Source organism: Stegostoma tigrinum, chromosome 4 (genome assembly GCF_030684315.1).
Source record: "Stegostoma tigrinum isolate sSteTig4 chromosome 4, sSteTig4.hap1, whole genome shotgun sequence".
Lineage (NCBI taxonomy): Eukaryota > Metazoa > Chordata > Chondrichthyes > Orectolobiformes > Stegostomatidae > Stegostoma > Stegostoma tigrinum.
Window position 1 is genome coordinate 14,485,576 of NC_081357.1, and position 27,247 is coordinate 14,512,822.

Here is a 27,247-nt window from a genome sequence, read left to right on the forward strand (position 1 = left end):
TTAATAACTTGAGCTCCTGCTCTTTGTGGCCTTCCAGAAATCTCACCAGAAAGTGGGCACATACAAATGCCACAACAGGCAATATTAGATTTGGCAGCGATGCCATCCTTTAACTGACATTTTTTCAGATGAAAAGAATAGTTTCATGCACCATTTTGGACATTGGCCTTTGAATCTAAAGAAAAGGTTACTAAAAAAAAGAAACAAAATTTTGTGGCACAATTGACACCTAATAATGTTAAACCAATACTATCCAAACTTTAATATATACCTTAATGATTTGGAAAATTTGGTATTATTTTGTATTGCCAAACATCGATGTCACTCACTGGAAATGACCAACTTGCAACAATATTCATATGTTACAGGCCATTTAACAAGGGCATTAAGTGTTATTGTCATTGGATGTAATTTAAAATCCACACACACTTACCTTCAATCGCTGGAAACAGTGCTGAATCTTCCTCATGTCAGCTCCAACTTCAAGTGTGGCCTCGGGATCAGTGTCTTCCAGAAAAATATTAAGCTGTTCCTCCAACCTGAACCAAACAATATTTTTAAAATCCACCTCTTTGGCATGGTTTATCACCCTTTCCCTTCATTATTTTTGCAACTTGTCAATGTAAACGTTGTCTAATTTTTAAAAAATCTCTTCCTTGCCCGGAAAATGCAACACAAGATGATGTTGCACATCATTTCCATGAGCAGTCACAGCTGTTGTTGGTCACTCAAGTGATGAGGCAGACTTGCCAACATCTGACGGGCAAAAAGCAAAAACTTCATCCTATCTTGGTACTAAATGATTTAAAATAATAAGGAATTATAGCACAGTTACAAACATACTAAATCAGTAAAACAGCAACCCAAATTAATGGTCCAAAAATAGAAGTTCAAATCCTACCGTGACTGCTAGGGGAATTTAAATTGATTGATATATCAGTAATAAAAGCTAGCCCCATGAAACTATCAAATTATCATAGATTGTCACAAATCTGCCATCCCTGTCCAATCTGGTCTGTATGATTTATGTGATTGACTCTGAACAGTACCATTCCTGCAATAATTCAGATGCAACAACATCAAGTGATGCCAACACACCTCCTGCACTACGTGCATCGAAGTTACAAGCACAGAAATTCACCAGGTTGACTTCAACTCATCTGAAACAGGGGAGCATTGTTTGGTCTGAAGCTGGATGCTACATCATACAAAGCATTGAATAGTTCATTGGGAGATAGCAAGAACAGAAGATACCGGAGGAACAAGGCAGGTCAGGCAGCATCAGAGGAGCAGGAAAGCTGGGCACTTCTTCAGAAATGGGGAGGGGAAAGGGAGCTCAGAAATAAATAGAGAGAGGAGGGGTGGGATTGGCGAAGGTAGGTGGGATGGTGATAGGTGAGTGCAGGTAGGCAGTGGTGGGGATTGGTCAGTTGGATGGGTGGGGCGGATAGGTCAGAGAGAAGATGGACAGATTGTGTAAGTCAAGGATATGGGGATGAGAGGGAGGGCTGGACATGGGATGAGGCCAGGGATGAGATTTTAAAACTGGTGAAATCCATGTTTAGGCCATTGGCCTGTAGGATCCAGAGGTGGAACAGGAGGTGCTGCTCCTCCAGTTTGTGAGTGGTGTCATTGTGACATTGGAGGAGGCCCAGGATGGACATATTACCAAGGGAGTAGGAGGGCGAATTAAAATGGTTCACAACTGAAAGGTGTTGTCACTTGTCACGAACAGAACACAGATGCTCTACAAAACAGTCTCCAAGTCTCTGCTTGGTCTCACTGATGTAGAGGAGACCACATGTGGAGCAGTGAAAACAATAGACTAAGTTGATGAATGTGCAGGTGAACCCCTGTCCAATGTGGAAGGTTTGCTTTTTGCTTCAAAAAAAAGCAAAGGGAAGGTGTAGGGGCAGGTGTAGTATTTCCTGCAGTTGCAGGGAAAGGGTCCAAGGGTGGTGGGGTTAGTGGGGATTGTGGAGCGGATGAGGGAGTTGCGGAGAGAGAGTGGTCCCTATGAAAGGCACATAGGGGTGGGGAGGGAAATGTCTCTGGTTGTGGGGTCAGATTGTAGGTGGCGGATGTGGCAGAAAATGCTACATTCATTGGATGCTGAGGTTGGTCCAGTTATATGTGAGAACAAAGGAGATTCTGTCTTTATTTTTGTTTGGGGTAGTGGATGGGAGGCAGAAGTGCGGGAAACGCAAGAAATGCGGTTGAGGGCATTTATGGTAACCAGAGGGGGGATGTTACGGTCCTTAAAATGGGAGGACATCTAGGATGTTCAGGAGCGGAACGCCCCAATGGATGTCTTCTTTCGGTAACCTCGCATTTTCTGAGTAGCACATAACTGGCATTTGAAACTAGATTTGTTAATGACAAAACAGGTAAGTGGTGTGAAGTGGTGACAGAGAGCAATGATTGGTCTTTGGTGATGGTGCAGTCTCTGAGAAGATCTGTTTCTTCATTGAATGTAAGTGTTTACATATTCCAGACTGAATCTTCAATAGATATGTTCACCCACACAGCCTAGACTGAGCACCATACTATTCTACACATTTTGAGTCAGAGGCTCTTGGCTCACAAATCTGAATTTAGTGAGATTTTAATTTAATGGTATCCTGACAAAATCCTCAAGTCTCACCCCCCACTTGACAACGTCCTTATTCTGAACCTTTTCTCTGTTGCCTCTTACTCCTCCTTTTGTTGCATCTTGCTCCTCCACTTCCTCCGAAGAGTTGTATAATTCCAGACTTCATCCAAAGTTCAAAATTCTGTAAAGGAAAGTGCTATGGATAGTGCAGTGGATAACCACAATGGGCAAGACTCTTGCAAGTGTGTACAGTAAGGCACTATCTGAACAGTCTGGAACCACATGCTCAAACAAGAATATGTAGCCAAGGTTGCTAATTAGGCAGAAGATGCAATGGTGTTAATTTTCCAACAATCATTACCTTCAGGAAAGGTTCCATCAGCTAGATAAGTCACAAATATAACTGCTTCATTCAAGAAGAGAGGAAGGAAGAAAACAGCAAAATATAGAAAACAGCACTATTGTCAGGATTATCGCTATACATTCAGAAAATCTCAAGGTAAACAGGAAAAGGCAGCTTGGTTTCATCAAAGGGAAATCATGCCTAACAAATTTATTGGAGTTCCCTGAAGGAGTAAAATGCACTGTGAATAAAGGGGAACATATAGACTGCTTTCCAGAAGGCATTTGATAAGGGGCCACCTCAAAGGTTATTATGGAAAACAAAAGCAAAAATAAACAGAAGATTGGTCAGCTGACAGAAAACAGGGAATATATGGCTCTTTGTCTAATTGGTAGATGTGACAAATGGAATGCTGGAGGTATCTGTACTGGAGTTTTCAACATTCTTATTTTGTATAAATGACTTAGGTGAGAGGGCCAAAAACATGGTAGCTAAATTCACTGTTAACATCAAGACAGACAGAGAGTATGCTGTGAAGAACGGCTATATAAGTTACACGTGGATATAGGTAGACTGAGTGAGTAAGTCACCAAAAATCTGGCAGATGTGTTATAGTATAATGTCCTATAGAGAATGATTTCAGAATTCCAAAGCGCAGAATGATTTAGATGCTCTGATACATTGGTCGCAAAGGTTACTAAGCAGGTACAGCAGGGAATCAATTTTAGCTAATTGGTTGCTATAATTTATTACAAGAGGAATTGAACATTAAAATAAAGATGTGCTGAGCATTTATTAGGCTACGTGTTGAATACTGTGCGCAGTCTTAATTTCCTTATTTAAAGAAGGTTGTAAATGTACTGGAGGCAGTTCACAGAAGGTTTACTAGATTAATAACTGAAAGGAGTGAGTTATGTGGTATATACTGAGCAGCCTGGGCTTGTTTCCACTGAAGTTTAGAAGGGCAAGGGGTACTTTGATTAAGTGTGTAAAGCTCCTGCAGTGTCTTGACAAGGCGAATGTGGAAAATATGCTTCCTTTTGTGGGTCAATCCAGAACTAGGAGGTCATTACTTTAAAATTTACAATTGGAGTCACCCTTTTGGGATATTTTTCTGTCAGAGGGTTGTGTGACTTTGGAACTCACTGCCTCAGAAGGTGGAAGAGGCGTCACTGAATACGTTGGGAATGAGAGGGAGCCTCTTTCTTGGAGCTCTCTATTCTAAGATATATGTACAGTAATTTTTTTTGCAGTTTCAGTGTGCGAGAGTGTCTGTTCCAGACAGTTTTGTAGTCCTTACTAGCGTGAGATTGGTTAGTTCAGGCCTTGGCGTTGAACTCACGTATCATCTTTTAGCAGAGGTAATCAGCTTTTTAAATGCCACAGTTGCCAATTTAAAGGTCTCCAACTTTGATGTCTGTTGAAGCCGGGGTCACTTTTTTACAGTGGAAAGCCTGATGTTGTGTCTCTCAGGATGAGGTACACTCTAATAATTAGTCTCTCTTTTGAGATTTGGATGTGGGGTAATGCAGGGAGTTTTGATGGACAGCAATTTGTTAGGTGGGTACAGAAGGGTTTTTTTTGAAGCAGTCCAACAAGTGATGGGGCCATTATGGACTTAGTATTGGGAAATGAGCCTGGCAAGGTGATCAAAGTTTCAGTGGGGAAGCATTTTGAGAATAGTGACCATAATTCCATAAGTTCTTAGATACTTGTGGATTAGAACAAGAGTGGACCTCAGATGAAGGTAATAAACTGGGGATAATGGCTTTGGGCAAGAATTGGAGAAAGTGAACTGGGAGCGGCTGTTTGAGGTTAAATCCACATCTGACATGTGGGAGTCTTTTAAAGACCAATTGATTAGAGTGCAGGACAGGCATGTTGCTGTAAAAATGAAGGATAAGAATGGTAGGATATGGGAACCTTGGATGGCGTGGGAAATTGTTGGCTTAGTCAAAAAGAAAATGTATACCGAAGGTTTAGGCAACTAAAAACAGACAAAATCCTTGAAGAATACATAGAAAGAAAAAGGAGTTCAATTTGTAAGTTAGGAGGGCTAAAACAGGCTATGAAACGTCTTTGGCCAGAAGGGCTAAGAAGAATCCCAAGGCATTTTATACACAAGAAATAACTACCTATTCAATCACCGATTATGACTTAGCTGCTGGATCTAATTTCAAGTGTTAACAGCTTTGTTTCAGCAACAAAGAATTCAAGTAATGAGCCTCAACAGTTTACCACAGAGGCTTACTGGGATTTTCACCCTATAAATGTGCTTGTGTCTGATATGTAATGGTTTTAGTCTCAATAACTGATTTCTAGTGAATAATTTAATCTCTGTATCCTCAAGGAATGTTCAGTTATAACTTGTTATAAACTAACTTTTAACCTGTTTGAATGAAAGCTTGGCTGCTAATCCATTTGAGATTAAACCATTATAAACTATAAAGGCAGCCACATGAGTTATATTAATCTAAAGTTTACTGATTGTATGGTGGGAAAGACAGATGGTTATGACACATGCCACTGCATCTGAAACCATTCCCACCTTTCCTGAAAGTACGTGTTCTATTTAATACATTCCATCTACGTCAGAGTATCAGAAGTGTTGTTATCAAGTTATATCTTTTATGACCATGACAAGAATTTCCTGGTTGTCCCTCTCTAGCTGTCCAAAGCATTTGAGAGATTACCCACATCCACCTCCTGTAAAGACAGTATTTCTTTATTTTTCCATGTTTTTGATTGTAGACTGAAATCGAAAAAGGCCAGGTCTAAAAGGAGAAGTATTGCTGCAAATTTAAAAATCAAATTACCTGACACTCATTGTATGTGATATTGACACAGCTATAAAAACAAAAAACGACAGGAGCTGCCCCCATCACCAATGTAAATACCATCTTTTCCTAGCTGCCTTCAGTTCTGAAGAAGGGTCACTGGACTCAAAACGTTAACACTGTTTTCCCTCCACAAGTGCTGCCACACCTGCTGTGTTTGTCCAGCAATTTTTGCTTTTGCTTGTTTACACAACTAATGGTTCAAGCTGTGGGGAAAGCTTCATGACAAATAAACTGGAACCCGGAGGCTGTGTACAAATGGAGATTAGGCAACAAGGACCTGGCTGTTATCAGTGACAGAGGCCTCCTGCGTGCCAACAGCAATGTGATTGTTTCTCAGGTAGCTGAGCAACTTGGGGATGTCAAAAGACAGGCAGAAGCCGTGGGGCCTTTGGAAAATAAACCATTTTTGCTCTGTAGTAAAAAGCAAACAAGCCTGAAAATAGCCAGCTTATTTCCCCTCATCAGTTGCTGTAAGCTGTAACATTTAATGGATAAGTCAGAGACTTAAAAGACAATCCATTTTGGTGTAGATACATCCACAATGCTGTTTAGGATGGAAGCTCCGGAATTTTGACTTAGCTATAATGATATATTTCCATCTCAGGATGGTGACTGGCTTTGACTGCCTATGGTGATGTTCCCAAATATCTTCTGGCCTCATTCTTCTCGATGATATGATCAAGGGTTTGAAAAGTGTTTTCTTTTTAAATTCATTTGTGGGAATGAGGGCATCAGTGGCTGGGCCAGTATTTATTGCCTATCTCCACTTGCCCTTGAGAAAGTGGTGGTGACCTGCCTTCTTGAACCGCTGTAGTCCACCAACTGCGGGTTGAACAACAATGCCATGAGGGCGGAAATTCTAGGATTTTGACCCAGCAACAGTGAAGGAATAGTGCTAAAAGTGTAAAAGCAGTCTTGGTGAACTTCTGAAGTGCATCTTAAAGATGGTACACAGTACTGCCATTCAGTATTGGTGGTGGAGGGAGTGAATGCTTATGGATATGGTACCAATCAAACAGGTTGCTTTGTCCTGGATGGTGTGAAGATTCTTGAGTGTTGTTGGAACTGTATTCATCTAGACAAGTGAGAAGTAGTCCATCGCACTCCCGAGTTGTAGCTTGTTGACAGCGTTTGGGGCATTAGGAAATGAATTACCTGTTGTTATGAGCCACAGTATCCATAAAGCTAGTCCAGTTCAGTTTCTGCTGAATAGTAACCCGCGATGGGAAATTCAGTGCTGGTAATTCATTAAATCTCCAAGGCCCGTTGGTTAGATGGCCTTTTGTTGAAGATGTCATTGACTGGCACTTTTTTGACATGAATGATACTTTCCACTTGGCAGCCCAAGATATCCTGGGTATTGCCCAAGTCGTGCTGCATGGCATGTGGACATAGATGGTTTCTGTACCCCAGGAATCACGAATGGTGCTGAACACTGAGCAATTATCAACAATATCTCCATTTCTGACCTTATGATGGTTGGTCTGAGGAAACCCCTGCAGAGATGTCTTGGAGCTAAGGTTCAAGCTATTGGGAAATCACCAGTCACCTGTTTGAACTGGTGAAGAGTTCTTCCTCTAATTCCCATTTATCACCCGAACGCTTAAGATTAGATTCACTACAGGGTGGAAACAGGCCCTTTGGCCCAACAAGTCCACACCGCCCCTTGGAGCATCCCACCCAGACCCATCCCCCTATAACCCACACACCCCTGAACACTACGGGCAATTTAGCATGGCCAATCCACCTAGCCTGCACATCTTTGGACTGTGGAACGAAACTGGAGCACCCGGACAAAAACCCACGCAGACACGAGGAGAATGTGCAAACTCCGCACAGACAGTCACCCAAGACTGGAATCGAACCCGGATCCCTGGCGCTGTGAGGCTGCAGTGCTAACCACTGAGCCACCATGCCACCCGTGAAGGTGGGATTCCATTTACACAAAGTACTGTGTGGTGGTCACTCTTAACAATATTGTCATGAATACATGCATCTCTGACAAGTAGATCAGTGTGGATGTAGTCAAGTGTGCTTTTTATTTATCAAGTAGACCATTACTGGTTACCAATACAAACAAGAGGTTCGGAATTAACAGCAATGATGTTGGTCTGGAGTCACCTGTAGGCCAGACTAGGTAGGGGCAGCAGTTTCCTTCCTTAAAAGATATTAGAAAAACTGGTGTGATTTTCTGACAATTAACAATGGTTTTATGATCATAATTAAACTTTTAATTCTGGATTTTATTGAATTCAAATTCAATAAATTTGTGTGGCCTCTCAGCATTTAAAGGGACATGATCCCATCCACTCCAGGCATAATTATAACAAATTGTTAATCTCCATTTGCCCTGATTAGTCAAGTGACTATACAGGGGATTGTGTAATAATGCAATAGTTGTGCTCCTGTGCTACATTGTGTTATAGAAAATCATGGCATGGAAATAATGGGCCCTACGGAAAAATCGGGGTTAGTGGCAACTACCAAAAAATATCACCCAAAAATCACTCAAAAGCCGAACACAAAGGACAGCACAGTTTGAATAAATGTTTAATTCAGATCTAATAAGAAAATAAAAGTAAATTTAACATCTTATCTTGGAAAAATGTCAAGATGACTTGAGGGGGAGGAGCTTTTGAGGTTGCTCTGTTGTTAACGCAGGGGCTCAGGGTCATCATCATCATCATCATCTTCAGGTGCAGTTGTGGTTGCACGGTTAGGGTGAAAAAGAGTCCATCGAGAAGTGGGTGGCTGTGGTTCACTGTCTTCTGTTTCTTGGAGATTGGCTTAAAGAGACATCCAGATTTTGCTGCTTTTCCCTTTTTCTGCTTTCATGAAGAGGCTGTTCATAGGGTGCCAAATAAGATCTTATTCCAAAAACTGCTGCCCTGCTGCATTCTGCATTGTAATCATTGTCCACTAAGAGCAGCAACTGCTTCTCAATTTCCCTCAGAATAGAAGACAAATCAGAAGTAGAAAGCTCTGGTGGTGCTGCATCTTTAACTTCATCTTCTTCATCTCCAGTTTCCACTTCTCCCTCAGCGACAAGTTGTTGTAGAACAGCTGGAGAGAGGTCTTCAGAGTGGAGCTCTAGCAGCTCTTCAAAATCCTCACTCTCCATGGCTTCAAATCCAACTTGTTTTGCAAGATCAAACAATGTTCTTTGATTCATGGGAGCTTCTCTGACAGATCAAAGCCTTTAAAATCTTGCAAAAAATCTGGGAGTAGCTTCGGCCAAACTGCGTGCAAGCAGGTGCTTACTGACATCACCCCAGGCCTCCACAATAATGTCAATTGTATTCTTGATGTTAAAGCTCTTCCAAAATTGAAGAACACTGTCCTTACCCCCTCTGTGGATTGCAATCAGCCTCTTAAATGTGCATCTTAAATAATAAACTTTAAAAGCCGCTATTGCACCCTGGGCTGTGGGTGGAAGGAGAGAGACTGTGTTTGGGGATAGGAATAGCACTTTGATGTTTACAGAAAGCTCACCAGTAGTGGGAGGTTGGCTTGGTGCATTATCCAGGATGAGGAGAATCTAGAAGTCAACTGTTTTTTTCCTGCAATACTTTCTAAAAACATCTTCCAAAACATCAACAATACGGTCGCTGATGGCATCACGTTATAGTCAGCTCAAGTTCACGTTTCAGAAATTGCATTCCCCTATTCATCAGTCACATTACTGTGAATTTGCATTGCTGTAACACGCATTATAGCACAGCCCCCTGTAGAAGGTAATGCAGGTCACATTTAATACAGAAAATCTCAGGCTTTGCCTGCTAGTCAAAGTACCTGCCCCCAACCTCCATGCCCCTTTCTTCCTGGCACTCCCGACCAGCTCATCATTACTGATGTTGCACATTCCCACAAATCACATGAAATAACATTAATAGCTCTCATCATTACCCCTGGAGTCCTGGCCCTACAGTTTAGTCCTGCTCACACTGTGCCCTGAGGCTATGGTGATAGTGACTGTCAATAACTCTTCACACATAGTAGCCCGTTTGCTCCCATGCACTATCGTCTCTCCACATGTATAATGAATTTCACCTCTTTCTCATCCTTGTTTCTGCTATATCCCAGGTTGCTGTCTTCACTCTCCAGTTCCTGAACTTCATTACCACTGCAGGTCCCCTGACAACCCACCTTGACTAGCATTCTACTGACAGTCAGAACTACCGTGGCCCACTCGTCGATCTACTTGAGCAAACACCTCGAAGACAACTGATGGTCGCCAAGTCCTTGAAATGTGATTGTACAATATCTTTGACTTACTGCACCAGGGTCACCTGGTTGACAACAGCCTCTCTGTAGTTATAGGACTACTTGCCTCAAACTTAAAAGCAGGGCAATTTGGTTGAAGCCTGTGTGGTTTCCGACATGAACTGCTAGTGCATGCTACAGATGTGAGGTTGCCATATCACAATGTTGTACAGAAAACATGCCCACATCCTTGACTTATCATTGTTAACAACATTATAAGCTGTGATTGCTAAAAGCAAGGTGAAACATAAGTACTGTGAGTACGAAAAGACATTAAGGTGGACAAGTCCCCAGGTCCGGATGGGATCTACCCCAGGTTTCTGAGGGAAGCGAAAGAGGAAATAGCCCGGGGCCCTAACAGATATCTTTGCAGTGTCCTTAGACACGGGTGAGGTCCCAGAGGACTGGAGACTTGCTAATGTTGTCCCCTTGTTTAAAAAGCGCAGCAAGAATAATCCAGGTAATTATCGACCGGTGAGCCTGACGTCAGTGGTAGGGAAGCTACTGGAGAAGATACTGAGGAATAGGATCTATTCCCATTTGGAAGAAAATGGGCTTATCAGTGATAGGCAACATGGTTTTGTACAGGGAAGGTCATGTCTTACCAACTTAATAGAATTCTTTGAGGACATGACAAAGTTGATTGCTGTGGGAAAGGCTGTAGATGTCATATACATGGACTTCAGAAAGGCATTTGATGAGGTTCCCCATGGCAGGCTGATGGAGAAAGTGAAGTCACATGGGGTCCAGGGTGTGCTAGCTAGATGGATAAAAAACTGGCTGGGCAACAGGAGACAGAGGGTAGTAGTAGAAGGGAGTTTCTCAAATTGGAGACCTGTAACCAGTGGTGTTCCACAGGGATCTGTGCTGGGACCACTGTTGTTTGTGATATATGTAAATGATCTGGAGGAAGGTGTAGGTGGTCTTATCAGCAAGTTTGCTGATGACACTAAGATTGGTGGAGTAGCTGATTGTGAAGGGGACTGTCAGAAATTACAGCAGAATATAGATAGACTGGAGAGTTGGGCAGATGGAGATCAATCCGGGCAAATGTGAGGTGATGCATTTTGGAAGATCAAATTCAAGGGCGAACTATACAGTAAATGGAAAAGTCCTAGGGAAAATTGATGAACAGAGAGATCTGGGTGCTTAGGTCCATTGTTCCCTGAAGGTGACAACGCAGGTCAACAGGGGTGGTCAAGAAGGCATATGGCATGCTTTCCTTCATTGGGCAGGGTATTGAGTACAAGAGTTGGCAGGTCATGTTGCAGTTGTACAGGACCTTGGTTTGGCCACATTTGGAGTACTGTGTACAGTTCAGGTCGCCACATTACCAAAAGGATGCGGATGCTTTGGAGAGGGTGCAGAGGAGGTTCACCAGGATGTTGCCTGGTATGGAGGGTGCTAGCTAAGAAAAGAGGTTGAATAGATTAGGATTATTTTCATTGGAAAGACGGAGATTGAGGGGGGAACCTGATTGAGGTCTACAACATCATGAGGGGTATAGATAGGGCGGATAGCAAAAAGCTTTTTCCCAGATTGGGGGCCTCAATTACTAGGTGCCATGAGTTCAAAGTGAGAGGAGAAAAGTTTAAGGGAGATTTGCGTGGAAAGTTCTTTACACAGAGGGTGGTGGGCGCCTGGAACGCGTTGCCAGCGGAGATGGTAGACGCAGACACGTTAGCATCTTTTAAGATATATTTGGATAGGTACGTGGATGGGCAGGGAGCAAATGGACACAGACAGTTAGAAAATAGATGACAGGTTAGACAGAGGATCTTGATCGGCGCAGGCTTGGAGGGCCGAAGGGCCTGTTCCTGTGCTGTAGGTTTCTTTGTTTCTTATGGGACAAAGGACTTGCTTCCACACAATGAGGATTCTAAGAATGCCATGAGCATCCAAGTTGGCACAAAGTGTGTGAGCATTGAAACAGCCCTGAGAGGGAGCGTGATTGAATCCATCTCTTGCACCTGTCTCTGCAAAATGTCATGGGCAGCATCCAAGTGAAAGGTGCACTCCAAAGCTAAGCACTGAAGTGCAGAACCATCCTGTAAGTACATAGAACATAGAACATTACAGCACAGTACAGGCCCTTCGGCCCTCGATGTTGTGTCGACCTGTCATACGATCTCAAGCCCATCTAACCTACACTATTCCATGTACGTCCATACGCTTATCCAATGACAAATTAAATGTACCTAAAGTTGGCGAATCTACTACCGTTGCAGGCAAAGCGTTCCATTCCCTTACTACTCTCTGAGTAAAGAAACTACCTCTGACATCTCTCCTATATCTTTCACCCCTCAGTTTAAAGCTATGCCCCCTCGTGCTCGCCGTCACCATCGTAGGAAAAGGCTCTCCCTATCCACCCTATCTAACCCTCTGATTATTTTATATGTTTCAATTAAGTCACCTCTCAACCTTCTTCTCTCTAATGAAAACAGCCTCAAGTCCCTCAGCCTTTCCTTGTAAGACCTTCCCTCCATACCAGGCAACATCCAAGTAAATCTCCTCTGCACCCTTTCCAAAGCTTCCACATCCTTCTTATAATGCGGTGACCAGAACTGTACACAATACTCCAAGTGCGGCCGCACCAGAGTTTTGTACAGCTTCACCATAAACTCTTGGTTCCGGAACTCGATCCCTCTATTAATAAAAGCTAAAACACTGTATGCCTTCTTAACAGAGATAATGGGAACTGCAGATGCTGGAGAATTCCAAGATAATAAAATGTGAGGCTGGATGAACACAGCAGGCCAAGCAGCATTTCAGGAGCACAAAAGCTGATGTTTCGGACCTAGACCCTTCATCAGAGAGGGGGATGGGGAGAGGGAACTGGAATAAATAGGGAGAGAGGGGGAGGCGGACCGAAGATGGAGAGTAAAGAAGATAGGTGGAGAGAGTATAGGTGGGGAGGTAGGGAGGGGATAGGTCAGTCCAGGGAAGACGGACAGGTCAAGGAGGTGGGATGAGGTTAGTAGGTGGCTGGGGGTGCGGCTTGGGGTGGGAGGAAGGGATGGGTGAGAGGAAGAACCGGTTAGGGAGGCAGAGACAGGTTGGACTGGTTTTGGGATGCAGTGGGTGGGGGGGAAGAGCTGGGCTGGTTGTGTGGTGCAGTGGGGGGAGGGGACGAACTGGGCTGGTTTAGGGATGCAGTAGGGGAAGGGGAGATTTTGAAACTGGTGAAGTCCACATTGATACCATATGGCTGCAGGGTTCCCAAGCGGAATATGAGTTGCTGTTCCTGCAAACTTCGGGTGGCATCATTGTGGCACTGCAGGAGGCCCATGATGGACATGTCATCTAGAGAATGGGAGGGGGAGTGAAAATGGTTTGCGACTGGGAGGTGCAGTTGTTTGTTGCAAACTGAGCGCAGGTGTTCTGCAAAGCGGTCCCCAAGCCTCCGCTTGGTTTCCCCAATGTAGAGGAAGCCGCACCGGGTACAGTGGATGCAGTATACCACATTGGCAGATGTGCAGGTGAACCTCTGCTTAATGTGGAATGTCATCTTGGGGTCTGGGATAGGGGTGAGGGAGGAGGTGTGGGGACAAGTGTAGCATTTCCTGCGGTTGCAGGGGAAGGTGCCGGGTGTGGTGGGGTTGGAGGGCAGTGTGGAGCGAACAAGGGAGTCACGGAGAGAGTGGTCTCTCCGGAAAGCAGACAGTGGAGGGGATGGAAAAATGTCTTGGGTGGTGGGGTCGGATTGTAAATGGCGGAAGTGTCGGAGGATGATGCGTTGTATCCGGAGGTTGGTAGGGTGGTGTGTGAGAACGAGGGGGATCCTCTTAGGGCGGTTGTGGCGGGGGCGGGGTGTGAGGGACGTGTTGCGGGAAATAGGGGAGACGCGGTCAAGGGCGTTCTCGATCACTGTGGGGGGAAAGTTGCGGTCCTTAAAGAACTTGGAAATCTGGGATGTGCGGGAGTCGAATGTCTTATCGTGGGAGCAGATGCGGCGGAGGAATTGGGAATAAGGGATGGAATTTTTGCAGGAGGGTGGGTGGGAGGAGGTGTATTCTAGGTAGCTGTGGGAGTCGGTGGGCTTGAATTCTAGGTAGCTGTGGCAGTCAAGCCCACCGACTCCCACAGCTACCTAGAATTCAAGCCCACCGACTCCCACAGCTACCTAGAATTCAAGCCCACCGTCTCCCACAGCTACCTAGAATCCAAGCCCACCGACTCCCACAGCTACCTAGAATACACCTCCTCCCACCCACCCTCCTGCAAAAATTCCATCCCCTATTCCCAATTCCTCCGCCTCCGCCGCATCTGCTCCCACGATAAGACATTCGACTCCCGCACATCCCAGATGTCCAAGTTCTTTAAGGACCGCAACTTTCCCCACACCGTGATCGAGAACGCCCTTGACCGCGTCTCCCGTATTTCCCGCAACACATCCCTCACACCCCGCCCCCGCCACAACCGCCCTAAGAGGATCCCCCTCGTTCTCACACACCACCCTACCAACCTCCGGATACAACGCATCATCCTCCGACACTTCCGCCATTTACAATCCGACCCCACCACCCAAGACATTTTTCCATCCCCTCCCCTGTCTGCTTTCCGGAGAGACCACTCTCTCCGTGACTCCCTTGTTCGCTCTACACTGCCCTCCAACCCCACCACACCCGGCACCTTCCCCTGCAACCGCAGGAAATGCTACACTTGTCCCCACACCTCCTCCCTCACCCCCATCCCAGGCCCCAAGATGACATTCCACATTAAGCAGAGGTTCACCTGCACATCTGCCAATGTGGTATACTGCATCCACTGTACCCGGTGCGGCTTCCTCTACATTGGGGAAACCAAGCGGAGGCTTGGGGACCGCTTTGCAGAACACCTCCGCTCAGTTCGCAACAAACAACTGCACCTCCCAGTCGCAAACCATTTCCACTCCCCCTCCCATTCTCTAGATGACATGTCCATCATGGGCCTCCTGCAGTGCCACAATGATGCCACCCGAAGGTTGCAGGAACAGCAACTCATATTCCGCCTGGGAACCCTGCAGCCCAATGGTATCAATGTGGACTTCACCAGTTTCAAAATCTCCCCTTCCCATACTGCATCCCTAAACCAGCCCAGTTCGTCCCCTCCCCCCACTGCACCACACAACCAGCCCAGCTCTTCCCCCCCACCCACTGCACCCCAAAACCAGTCCAACCTGTCTCTGCCTCCCTAACCGGTTCTTCCTCTCACCCATCCCTTCCTCCCACCCCAAGCCGCACCCCCAGCCACCTACAAACCTCATCCCACCTCCTTGACCTGTCCGTCTTCACCGGACTGACCTATCCCCTCCCTACCTCCCCACCTATTCTCTCTCCACCTATCTTCTTTACTCTCCATCTTCGGTCCGCCTCCCCCTCTCTCCCTATTTATTCCAGTTCCCTCTCCAATGAAGGGTCTAGGCCCGAAACGTCAGCTTTTGTGCTCCTGAGATGCTGCTTGGCCTGCTGTGTTCATCCAGCCTCACATTTTATTACCATGCCTTCTTAACAGCCCTGTTAACCTGGGTGGCAACTTTCAAGGATCTGTGTACATGGACACCGAGATCTCCCTGCTCATCTACACTGCTAAGAATCTTAACATTAGCCCTGTACTTTGCCTTCTGGTTACTCCTACCAAAGTGCATCACCTCACACTTGTCTGCATTAAACTCCATTTTCCACCTCTCAGCCCAGCTCTGCAGCTTATCTCTGTCTCTCTGCAACCTACAGCATCCTTCGTCACTATCCACAACTCCACAGACCTTAGTGTCGTCTGCAAATTTACTAACCCATCCTTCTAAGCCCTCATCGAGGTCATTTATAAAAATGACAAACAGCAGTGGACCCAACACCGACCCTTGCGGTACACCACTAGTAACTGGTCTCCAGGATGAATATTTCCCATCAACTATTACCCTCTGTCTTCATTCAGCAAGCCAATTTCCGATCCAAACTGCTATATCTCCCACAATTCCATTCCTCCACATTTTGTACAATAGCCTATTGTGGGGAACCTTATCGAACGCCTTGCTGAAATCCATATACACCACATCAACTGGTTTACTCTCATCTTCCTGTTTGGTCACCTTCTCAAAGAACTCAATAAGGTTTGTGAGGCACGACCTTCCCTTCACAAAACCGTGCTGACTATCCCTAATCAATTTATTCTTTTCCAGATGATTATAAATCCTATCTCTTATAACCTTTTCCAACACTTTACCAACAACTGAGGTAAGGCTCACTGGTCTATAATTACCAGGGTTGTCTCTGCTCCCCTGCTTGAACAGGGGAACCACATTTGCTATCCTACAGTACAGCAGAGATGTGCCATGATGATGTAATGGATCTAGTATATTTTGCATGCCAACCTCCCTGGTCAGGGGAGGGGATGGAAGAGTACAGGCAGTTGCTGCCCATGGAGCATGCCCCAAGATATTGGTAATGGGTGTCTAAGAGTGTTGACCAGAAAGGCAGTTGGCAAACTGGAGTCAACAGGTGGCCCCTCTGACATTCATGTTGAGAACTGCCATCAACTAGTTTCTATCCAATGGGTGGAAGAATGTGCTTTTTCCGAGGATGATGACTTCATCTTATACAAGGGGGCATAGCTACAAAGTGTGGGGTGATAGATTTAAGACAGATGTCAGAGGCAGGTTCTTTACTCAGAGAGTGGTAAGGGCATGAAACGCCCTGCCTGCCAATGTAGTTATCTCAGCCACATTAGGGGCATTTAAACAGTCCTTGGATAAGCATATGGATAACGATGGGATAGTGTAGGGGGAGGGCCTTGGATGAGTTCACAGGTCGGCGCAACATCGAGGGCTGAAGGGCCTGTTCTGTGCTGTATTGCTCTGTGCTCTATGTTCTATGTTCTGAATCCATATTAATAAGCCGAGATTAGATAATGAAATGTTAATACAATCTAATGTAGACAAAGAGTCTCTTGCTACTGACCAGTGAGAATCTCATCTTGTAACTTAAAACTTGGTTGGAAAATGAGCCCTTTAACTTTGATAAATACCCCACTGGCCACTCCTGCAATTTTCCCAACTTTCTCACCATGGCCTGGGTTGTACAGGGAAACAGTCCCCCTTTGGTTTTTAGCTATATCATCTGCTGTGTTCAATAATTACTGAATACTCAGTGCTTTCAAATATTCTGCAAAACCATTGAAATAATAATGTAACTCTCACTACACTGAATTAGACAGCAGTGATAAGGATCAGTGTTTATTCTTCACATATAAATTGCACGCGCACATACATGTCCTTACGTAAGAAACCAAAGCCAAAACACTCCTTCTACCTGATGGTACTCCAGAGATGAGAATGTCATCAAATGGGAGTAAATTTGCTTACGGTTTTGCGCACCACAGACAGAAAGTAGTGCTGCCCACTCTATTTCTCTCTTTATTGTAAATGTTCTCTTCTTTTCCTCCAGATGAATACTTGATGAGCCCACTGAACCTCATGATTTGGGCAAGAAAGACTGCCCACTGACTTTCAGGCACAAATTGACTCATTTAAAAATACACCAGGGTACTATAGTTTAGCAATGTTGAAACATCATCTTTAAAGTAGTTAGAATGTGCAAATCTCTACGGATCAGATACAGATCATTAATCCATGTGGGCTGTGGTCAACCAAAATCTCTAATGGAAGTTCAAGTTGCACAAGTACGATATGGGATTTATTTTAGTAGTAACTGTGGTTTATTCTTTAGGATTTGCTGTGTATAATAAATACTATTGGATCAAATTATGCCACTCAAATCAAAAGTAAAGAATAACTTTGAGGAGTGCAATGTAGAAGTGCAGGGCATGACAACATCCATGTCCACATTGGCGCTACAGTCAAGAAAGCACACCAATGCTTCTACTTCCTTTGAAGTCTAAGGAAATTCTGTATGTCCACAATGGCTCTTACTAATTTATACAGGTGCACCATAGCAAGCATCCTATCTGATGCATCACAGCTTGGCATGATGACTGCTCTACCCAAGAACACAATAAATTACAGAGTCCTCCTCAAAAACCAGCCTTCCTTCCATTCAGAGATAATGGGAACTGCAGATGCTGGAGAATCCAAGATCATAAAGTGTGAAGGTGATTGAACACAGCAGGCCCAGCAGCATCTCAGGAGCACAAAAGCTGACGTTTCGGACCTTGACCCTTCATCAGATGAAGGGTCTAGGTCCGAAACGTCGGCTTTTGTGCTCCTGAGATGCTGCTGGGCCTGCTGTGCTCATCCAGCTTCACATTTTATTATCTTCCTTCCATTTAACTCTGTCTACACTTCCTGCTGCCTTGGGAAAGCAGTCAATGTCATCAAAGACACCTCCCACCTCAGTTATACCTTCTTCCACCCTCTTCCATCTGTCAGAGGACATAAAAGTTTGAAAACAGGTACCAACAGATTTAAGAGATAGTAGGAACTGCAGATGCTGGAGAATCTGACATAACAAGGTATAGAGCTGGGTGAACACAGCAGGCCAAGCTGCATCAGAGGAGCAGGGAGGCTGACGTTTCGGGCCTAGGCCCTTCTTCAGAAATTTCTTCAGAAGAATCTGTTCATCCAGCTCTACACCTTGTTACCAACAGATTTAAACACAGCTTCTTCCTCGCTGTTATCAGACTTATGAACAGACGTCTTATACATTAGAACAAATGAAATCAAATCAAGCCAAGTTGGTATAGCAGGCAGATGACTTTCAATGCAGAAAAGTGTGAGTTGGGGCACATTTGTAGGAAAAATATCGAAAGATGAATCAAAAATGGGGTTACATTTCCAAAAGGTGCAGGAGCAGAGAGAATCGGGTGTCCATGCGCACAAATCACTGAATGTGATAGAGCAATACACATATCACACAGTATCTTCAAGTTTATTAATAGGGGCACAGACAACAAGAGCAAGGAGGTAAATGCTGAAATAAAATGAAGAATTGCAAATGCTGGAGATATGAAACAAACCAAGGGAAAGCAGAAGTGAGGTAATCCAGCTCAACGGACGCCAGAGTTTAAAAACCAGGTGGGAAAACACAACGGCGCTTCATCAGAGGCTGCACTGATGATGTTACCTGGCAGGGCAATGAAATGTCTGCGGAACAATAAACCAGCTCGGCGAGCCAACCAACCACAACTGGGAAAAAATAGACAAGGAGAAACTGTTCATGTTTGTAAAAGTAACATGTGCAAGAGGACATAGATTTAAATTGATCTGCAAAAAAGCAAGAACTAAGTGAGGAAAAACTTTTTCATTCAGTAAATAGCAAGCACAGCATGGAAGTGTGTTGCAGGCAGGTTCATCTGAATTATTCAAGAGGTCATTAGAAGATTATTCACACAGAAATAATGTACATGAGGAAAAAGCAGGATACTGGCATTAAGTAATGATGCTCAGATATTGAGTTAGTGCAGACACAATAGATCAAATGGCCTTCTTCTGTGAATAACAGTTTAAATTGTTAATATGCCAATAAAATAATAATTAAGTTTTATACATGTCCAATTTGAGGTTTTTATTATTAATTCTTGGGGTGCATTGGTCAGTGGTAAGGCTGATATTCATAGCCTATCTCTAATTTCCCTGAGAAAGCAATGTTGAGCTGCCATTTTGAAGTACTGCAGGCTATTCAGGAGATACATATTACACCAAAAAAAACAGCATTCCAGGGTTTCAACCCAGAGACAGTATATTTCCAAGTCACGTTGGTGTGTGCAACTTCTGGGAATGCACAGATGTTGGTGTTCCAAATCCCTTGCTGCCCTTTTGCTTTTGGAGGATATGAGTTTGGGAGGTACTGTTGAAAAATGTTTGGCAACTTGCTGCAGTGCAACTCACAGAAGACGTCATATAGAGAGCCAAACTACTGACAGCTACTGAGTTCCAACAATAGTAAAGGATCCTCCAGGGAGAAATGATCATAGCATGCTGGAATTTCAAATTCAGTTTGAAGACAACAAACTTGAGTCCCACACTAGCGCTCTGATGTTAAACAAAATTAATTACATAGGATGAGGGCCATTTTGGTTCTAGTGGACTAGGAAAAAAGACTAATAAGTAGAACAGATGATGAATCGAGCAGACATTTAAGAAGATAGTCAAATCCTCCCGACTAAAATGTATTCCACAGAGGAAAAAAGGAGTTTAAAAGGAAGAAAATAAAACATTCATGCCTAACGAAGGAAGTTAAAGATGACAATTTTGACAAAAGTAACAAACAGAGCAAAGGGAAATTATTGAAGAAAACTGGCACAAAGTATAAAACCAGATAGTAAAAGCTTCTGTCAGTATATCAAAAAGAAGACAGGAGTGAAAGCAAATGTTGATCCATTAGAGGATGAGACTGGGGAATTAATAACAATGATCACAGAGATGGCAGAGATGCAAATGAATATTTTGCTTCAGTTTTCATGGTGCAGGACATTGAAACCATTTCAACATAACAGGCAGTGCAAAGGTTATAGAAATGGAGCAACTTAAAACAATCACCACCACAAGGAACAAAGTACTTTCGAATGTGCCACAGATATAAAGTCAAGTCTCTTTTCAACTTTCTTGTCTTGGAACAGGGATTCACAAAACTGCCTCCAAATTTCAGATTGCTGTTCCTGCAACCTTCGGGTGGCATCATTGTGGCTCAGCAGGAGGACCATGATGGACATGTCGTCTAAGGAATGGGAGGGGGAGTTAAAATGGTTCGCGACTGGGAGGTGCAGTTGTTTATTGCGAACCGAGCGGAGGTGTTCTGCAAAGCGGTCACCCGAAGGTTAGAGGAACTCATATTCCACTTAGGAACTCTGCAGCCCAATGGTATCAATGTGGACTTCACAAGCTTTAAAATCTCCCCCTCCCCCAGTGCATCCAAAAAACCAGCCCAGCTCGTCCCCTCCCCCCACTGCATCACAAAGCCAGCCCAGCTTGTCCCCGCCTCCCTAACCTGTTCTTCCTCTCACCCATCCCTTCCTCCCACCTCAAGCCGCGCCTCCATCTCCTACCTACTAACCTCATCCCCCCTCCTTGACCTGTCCGTCTTCCCTGGACTGACCTATCCCCTCCCTACCTCCCCACCTAAACTCTCTTCTCCACCTATCTTCTTTTCTCTCCATCTTCAGTCCGCCTCCCCCTTTCTCCCCATTTATTCCAGAACCCTCTCCCCATCCCCCTCTCTGATGAAGGGTCTAGGCCCAAAACATCAGCTTTTGTGCTCCTGAGATGCTGCTTGGCCTGCTGTGTTCATCCAGCCCCACACTTTGTTATCTTGGATTCTCCAGCATCTGCAGTTCCCATTAGCTCTGATCCAAATTTCAGAGTTGGATCTGTTACCCATGTTCCAATATATTTAAACGTTACTCTGTATCCTCCATCTCACTGTGAATGATTTTAACCAGAGGATAAAATTTACTGATCATTTTAAAGGTTACTTTAGGTATCATTTTGAAATAATACTTTTAAGAATTGATGTTTTGAAGAAGTGTTCCCAACCAGGTTCGTTTCACTGCCCAACACACAACCATTATCTACTTACATCTGTACATATTGAGTTTTCAGATTACAAAAGCAGGTTCTGGCATGTCTCCAGGACACACATTGTGCTTTTGTTTCCATGCATTTGGTACAGGCACAGTGCAGGGAATACGTGTGTGTGTGTGTGTGTGTGTGTGTGTGTGTGTGTGTGTGTGTGTGTGTGTGTGTGTGTGTGTGTGTGTGTGTGTGTGTGTGTGTGTGTGTGTGTGTGTGTGTGTGTGTGTGTTGCACGTATTTTTACACTGTGACTTCAACAAAATGAGAAAATAATGATCAAAATTGCTCTAGTCATAGCTGTAAACAAAGCAATCCTTTCTTTCACCTCTGTAAAGCCTCTTTGTTACTCCTGCTACAGACTATTTTGTACTTCTCTTTTTCACGGTAATTTCCTGTTCCTGAATCAGGGAAGCAATTCCAGCATTTTGGCAACCAAGCTGTCGGGCGTAAGTCATGTATAATATAACATGGTCAAAGCAAAACGGACATTTTGTGCTCGAATTTTTCTTTATTTATTCATGGGATGTGAGCTTCACTCACTGAGCCAGCATTTATTGCCGAGCTGCCCTTGAGAGTCAGCCGTCAGTTGTGTGAACCGCTGCAGTCTATTTGATGGTGGCAAACCCACAATGCCATTAGGGTAGGAGTTCCAGAATTTTGACCTGGCTTTATCTAATGATAATAAATATTTCCAACTCAGTGCTGTTTGTTCTGACCACAGCTGACGGTATTACCGAGGCAATTCAGATCCAAACAGAAATCTGGCTTGACAGATCATATTTTGTTTTGTTTTAGTGTTAAAAGTGGTCTCCCACTGAAACATAACATTCTGAAATGGTGGACTGGAAGTAGCAAAGATTTGTAGCTGCCCTCGAGATTAAAGCTTATTTCTGGATTTATTCCTAATTCTACAACAGTTACATTTAGATAAGTTCATGCATAAGAAAGGTTTGGAGGGATATGGGCCAAGCCCAGGCAGGTGGGGCTAGCTTAGTTTGGGATTGTGTTCAGCAATGGGCTGGTTGGACTGAAGTGTCTGTTTCCACGTTTTGTGACTCTGTGACTACTACGATGTTCAAGCTGCAGATTTTGCGTTAACATTAAAGTCGAAGTTTATTACTAAAAAAAGTCAAAGATTTTTAAACACAAAGTAAAAATAGAATCCAATCCATCCCAAAGGACTCCTTTATAAATTGAATGAATACTTTTGTACAATACCCAAAACATATGCAAGTACAGTACCCAAATGCACCACTTATACAATACACACATCCGTACATCTATTACCTCAGTAAAATGCATAAATTATTTATGACGTCAACTTTTAGATTGGAAATGCAGACAGCTTCTTCCTGAAGTTACTATACATCTGAATTTCACTGTACGGACCATCAAGTAAACTCTTCAGGTTTTATCCGAACACTTCTGACCTCTGACTGCTCGCTACCTGTGACATCATTTTCAATCACGTCTCTTTTTCTCGGTAATTTCCTGTTCCTGAATCATGGAAGCAATTCCAGCATTTTGGCAACCAAGCTGTCAGGCACAAGTCATGTATAATATAACACGGTCAAAGCAAAACGGACATTTTTGCTCGAATTTTTCTTTATTTATTCATGGGATGTGAGCTTCACTCAGTGAACCAGCATTTATTGCCTAGCTGCCTTGACAGTCAGCATCAAATCACGTTAGTCCTCCTGCCAGACTGGCTGCTATGCAGTCATAGGACCGACCGTGACTCACTTACTGGATTATAGAGGCATGGATCCCCTAATCCAGATCTCATCAGACACCTGACCATGACGTGGTATTAGAGGCTGCCAAATCTCCGCCAGGACCTCCTAACTGAGGACTGCCTCCATGGCCTTCGGTGGGAACTACTCCCCTAAGCTTTTAAGATAAGTCTTGCCGCCACAAATGTGGTGTCTTTCCTACTTAAGTTCCACACACATGATGCATTAGTAAAATTGACATTCTGCATTAGACTGATTTGTATGGTTAGATCACTTGGGATCCAGGAAGATCTAGCTAATTGGATACAAAGGTGGCTTGATGGTAAGAGACAAACGGTGAAGCTAGAGGGTTGTTGTTTAGTCTGGAGGTCTGCGGCTAGCAGTGTGCTGCAAGGACTGGTGCTGGGCTCACTGTTGTAAATCATTTATATAAATGATTTGGATGAGAATAGAGGAGGCATGGTTAGTAAGTTTGCGAATGATACCGAAATTGGTGGTACAGGAGACAGTGAAGAAGGTTATCTAAAAGCACAACAGGATTGTTATCAACTGAGCCAATAGGCTGAGCAACAGCAGATGGAGTTTAGTGCAATAAAAACAAGGTGTTGCAGTTTGATAAGATGAACCAGGGCAAGACTTACACAGATAATGGTACAGCGCTGGGGAGTGTTGTCAAACAACAAGATCTAGGAGTGCAAGCATATCGTTCCTTGAAAATGATGTCACAGGTAGATAAAGTGGTGAAGAAGGTACTTGGCATGCTTGCCTTCATCAGTCAGAGCAAGTAGGGGAGTTGTGACATCATTTGTGAGGTTGTACAGGATGTTGGTGAGGCCTCTTCTGGAGTACTGTATGCAGTTCTGGTCACCCTGTCATAGAAAGGACATGATCAAACTGGAGAGGGTTCAGTAAAGATTTACCAGGATGTTGCTAGGAATAGAAGGTTTGCGTGAGAAGGAGAGGCTGGATAAACTGGGACTTTTTTCCACGGAGCATAGGAGGTTGAGGGGTGACCTTATTAAGGTATATAAAATTTGGAGGGGTACAGATAAGGTGAATGACAGAGGCCTTTTCCCTAGGGTGGGGGGGGGGGGGTTCAAATCCAAGGGGCTTATTTTCACGGTGAGAGGAGCAAGACTTAAAAAGCACAGGACGTACAATTTTTTACACCGAGAGTGGTTCATGGGTGGAATGAACTGCCAGACAAAGTGATGGATGCAGGTTCAGTTACAATATTTAAAAAACTTTTGAATAAGTTCAAGAATAGGAAAGGTTTGGAGGATTAAACAGAACCAGACAGAACAAAGAACAATATAGCACAGGAATAAGCCTTTCAGCCCTCTAAGCCAATGACGCCGCATTTTGCCCTTCCATGCTAAAACTGTCATCACTTACAGGATCTGTATCCCTCTATCCCCTTCCTATTCATGGATTCATCCAGGTGCCTCTTGAATGCCGCTATTCTGTCTACTTCCAACACCTCCTCTGGCATCATGATCCAGGCAATCACCACCCTTTGTGTGAAAAACTTGCCTCGAACATCTCTTTTAAACATCCCCCCTCACACCTTGAAACCCAAGTAATTGACCCTTCCACTCTGGGTAAAAGCCTCATGCTTTCCGCTCCATCCATACACAATCTTATAAACTTCTATTAGGTCACCCCTCAATCTCCTGCGTTCCACTGAAAACAAATCCAGTCTAGTCAACCTTTCTTCATAGCTAAAATCCCACATACTAGCTCTACAACATTCTGGTAAACCTTTTTTGTACCTTCTCCAAATCATCCACATCCTTCTAGTAGTGTGATGACCACAACTGTATGTAATATTCCAACTGTCACCTAATTAAAGTTCTATAAAGCTGCATATGGTCCAAGCGGAGAGATAATGGGAACTGCAGATGCTGGAGAATCTGAGATAACAAAGTGTGGAGCTGGATGAACACAGCAGGCCCAGCTGCATCTTAGGAGCACAAAAGCTGATGTTTCGGGCCTAGACCCTTCATCTGAAAAGGGTCGATGGTCCAAGTGGAGGCAGGTGGAACTAGTTTAGTTTGGGAACATGGTTGGTATGGACTAATTGAACCGAAGGATCTGGTTCCATGCTCTATGGCTCTATGAAACCTGGTCACTGAGGACAAGTTAGGCCAAAGGGTGTGGTTCCGTGCTATACGACTCTACATGCCATAAAGAAATGTGCATATCGTTGACTGATGACTGCTGATCAACAAGGCAAGCTATCTGATTATGTGACTTTATTAATTGGTAAGGTAAGACAGAGATGCTACGAGGATGTAGGTAGGTGCTAAGTGAGTAAGCACTAAGACAGCACGTAAGCAGCCATGAGATGCAGCATGGTCCAATTGATGAGCTGAGTGTGTGTCCCTGTACGTCAAGTGTCCTTCCAGCAGGCGTTCAATGTCAGTTGATAGTGCACCTTGCAGTCCAAGTCAATGCATCCAAAGATGTCTGTCAGATACTACCAGACTGCTGAATATTTCCAACATTTTCTGCTTTTTATTTCATATTTGTGGCATTAGCTGCATTTTGCTTTTGTCCATAATCTATTCTAATTTAACTGTTCATAATGTGACTCAAATTAGGGTGCTGAGGTTCTTGAGGGGATAAAAATAACTATGTCAACTCTATAACATTATCTACTCATACATGCACAAAGTTTTCTGTACATCTTGAGTTTGATTAACCTACAGACAAATAATCTAGCATGTCTCACAGATTAGACTCAAGTGAATAGTGAGTTAATCGAAATATCATAAGCATTATCATCTAATTTTTGCCATTAATAGAAACGTGAGACAGCTCCTCACGTGAGGAAGGGAAGATACTTGTGACAACAGAAAAATTGAAACAGTTTCTCCAATATTGATGAGATTTAAAAGAGTAAAATTTTCACAATAACAAACATGAAATTGCAAAAAAAAGCCAGAAGCAGTATTTGCATGGTGCAGCTGAGAAGGACCAGAGATCTGAGAAATAGAATACTGCCATCTTAATAGGAATCGATAAAAGAGTTAGAATTATTCCTGTAAATGAGACTTCAGGAATACAGTGGAATGCAATCTCAGCCGAAGAGAGTGAACTGCCTGGACTGAGCAGTCATCAGGGCAGTATATGACAGAGGGTTTTTGGGGTGTTTTTGATTTTTAAAAAGAAAGAAATGTCATTCAACATGAATGAAACAAAAAACTTAATGTGATTTGGTGACTTGGGATTAATTTCATTTCGTATTGAGTATCATTAAGGGCATGCCTGCCCAGTCCACAGCAAGAAAGCTCACTGGATCACGAAAAGGTATTGAAGGAGTAAGTGACAGAATTTACAATGCATGAAGTGCCACAACTTAGAAATCCCACTCTGGCACTGCCTAGAATGATCAGCCAACCTAATGATTTGTGAATTATCACCCACTAGCCACAACCCTAGTCAAGGTATTCCAATACAGTTACAACATCAGCACCGACCTGACAATGTGGAAAATTATCCATCAATGTCTGGTCTACAAAAGGCTGGACCAATAGATGCCAGTGAATTACCATCCTTTGGGTCTATTCCAAGTAACTGAAGGGCTTATCGACTATCAAGTAACATGAAGAATCACATAATCATAGAATCACATGGCACAGCAGAGGCCCCTCAGCTGACAAATCTGCACTGACAAACATTGCTGTAAATCTACACTAGTCCTACTTGCCAGCACTTTGCTAATCGCCTTGAATGCTATGACACTTCAACTGCGCATCCAAGTTCTTTTTAAATGTTACAAGGTTTTCTGCCTCAACCACCCTCGCAAGCTGCTCATTTGAAATTCCCTCCATGCTCTGAGTGAAGAAACTTTTCTTCCAATCCCCAATAAACATCCTGTCTATCACTTTAAAATTATACCCCCTTGTCACTGACTTTTCAACTAAGAGCACAGCTGCATCCTATCTACCCTATCCATGCTCCTCATAA

The 27,247-nt window shown here is 43.8% G+C and overlaps 1 protein-coding gene across 2 annotated transcripts in view; it reads right to left on the minus strand.

Moving 5' to 3' along the window:
- The window catches only part of kif6 (kinesin family member 6), a 522,710-nt gene that overhangs the window by 279,002 nt on the left and 216,461 nt on the right, over positions 1–27,247 (minus strand). For both annotated transcript variants that reach the window (XM_048531738.2, XM_048531739.2), the window contains exon 11: positions 434–539. In XM_048531738.2, the coding sequence (XP_048387695.2) occupies positions 434–539 (106 nt within the window). The remainder of the gene's footprint in view (positions 1–433; positions 540–27,247) is intronic.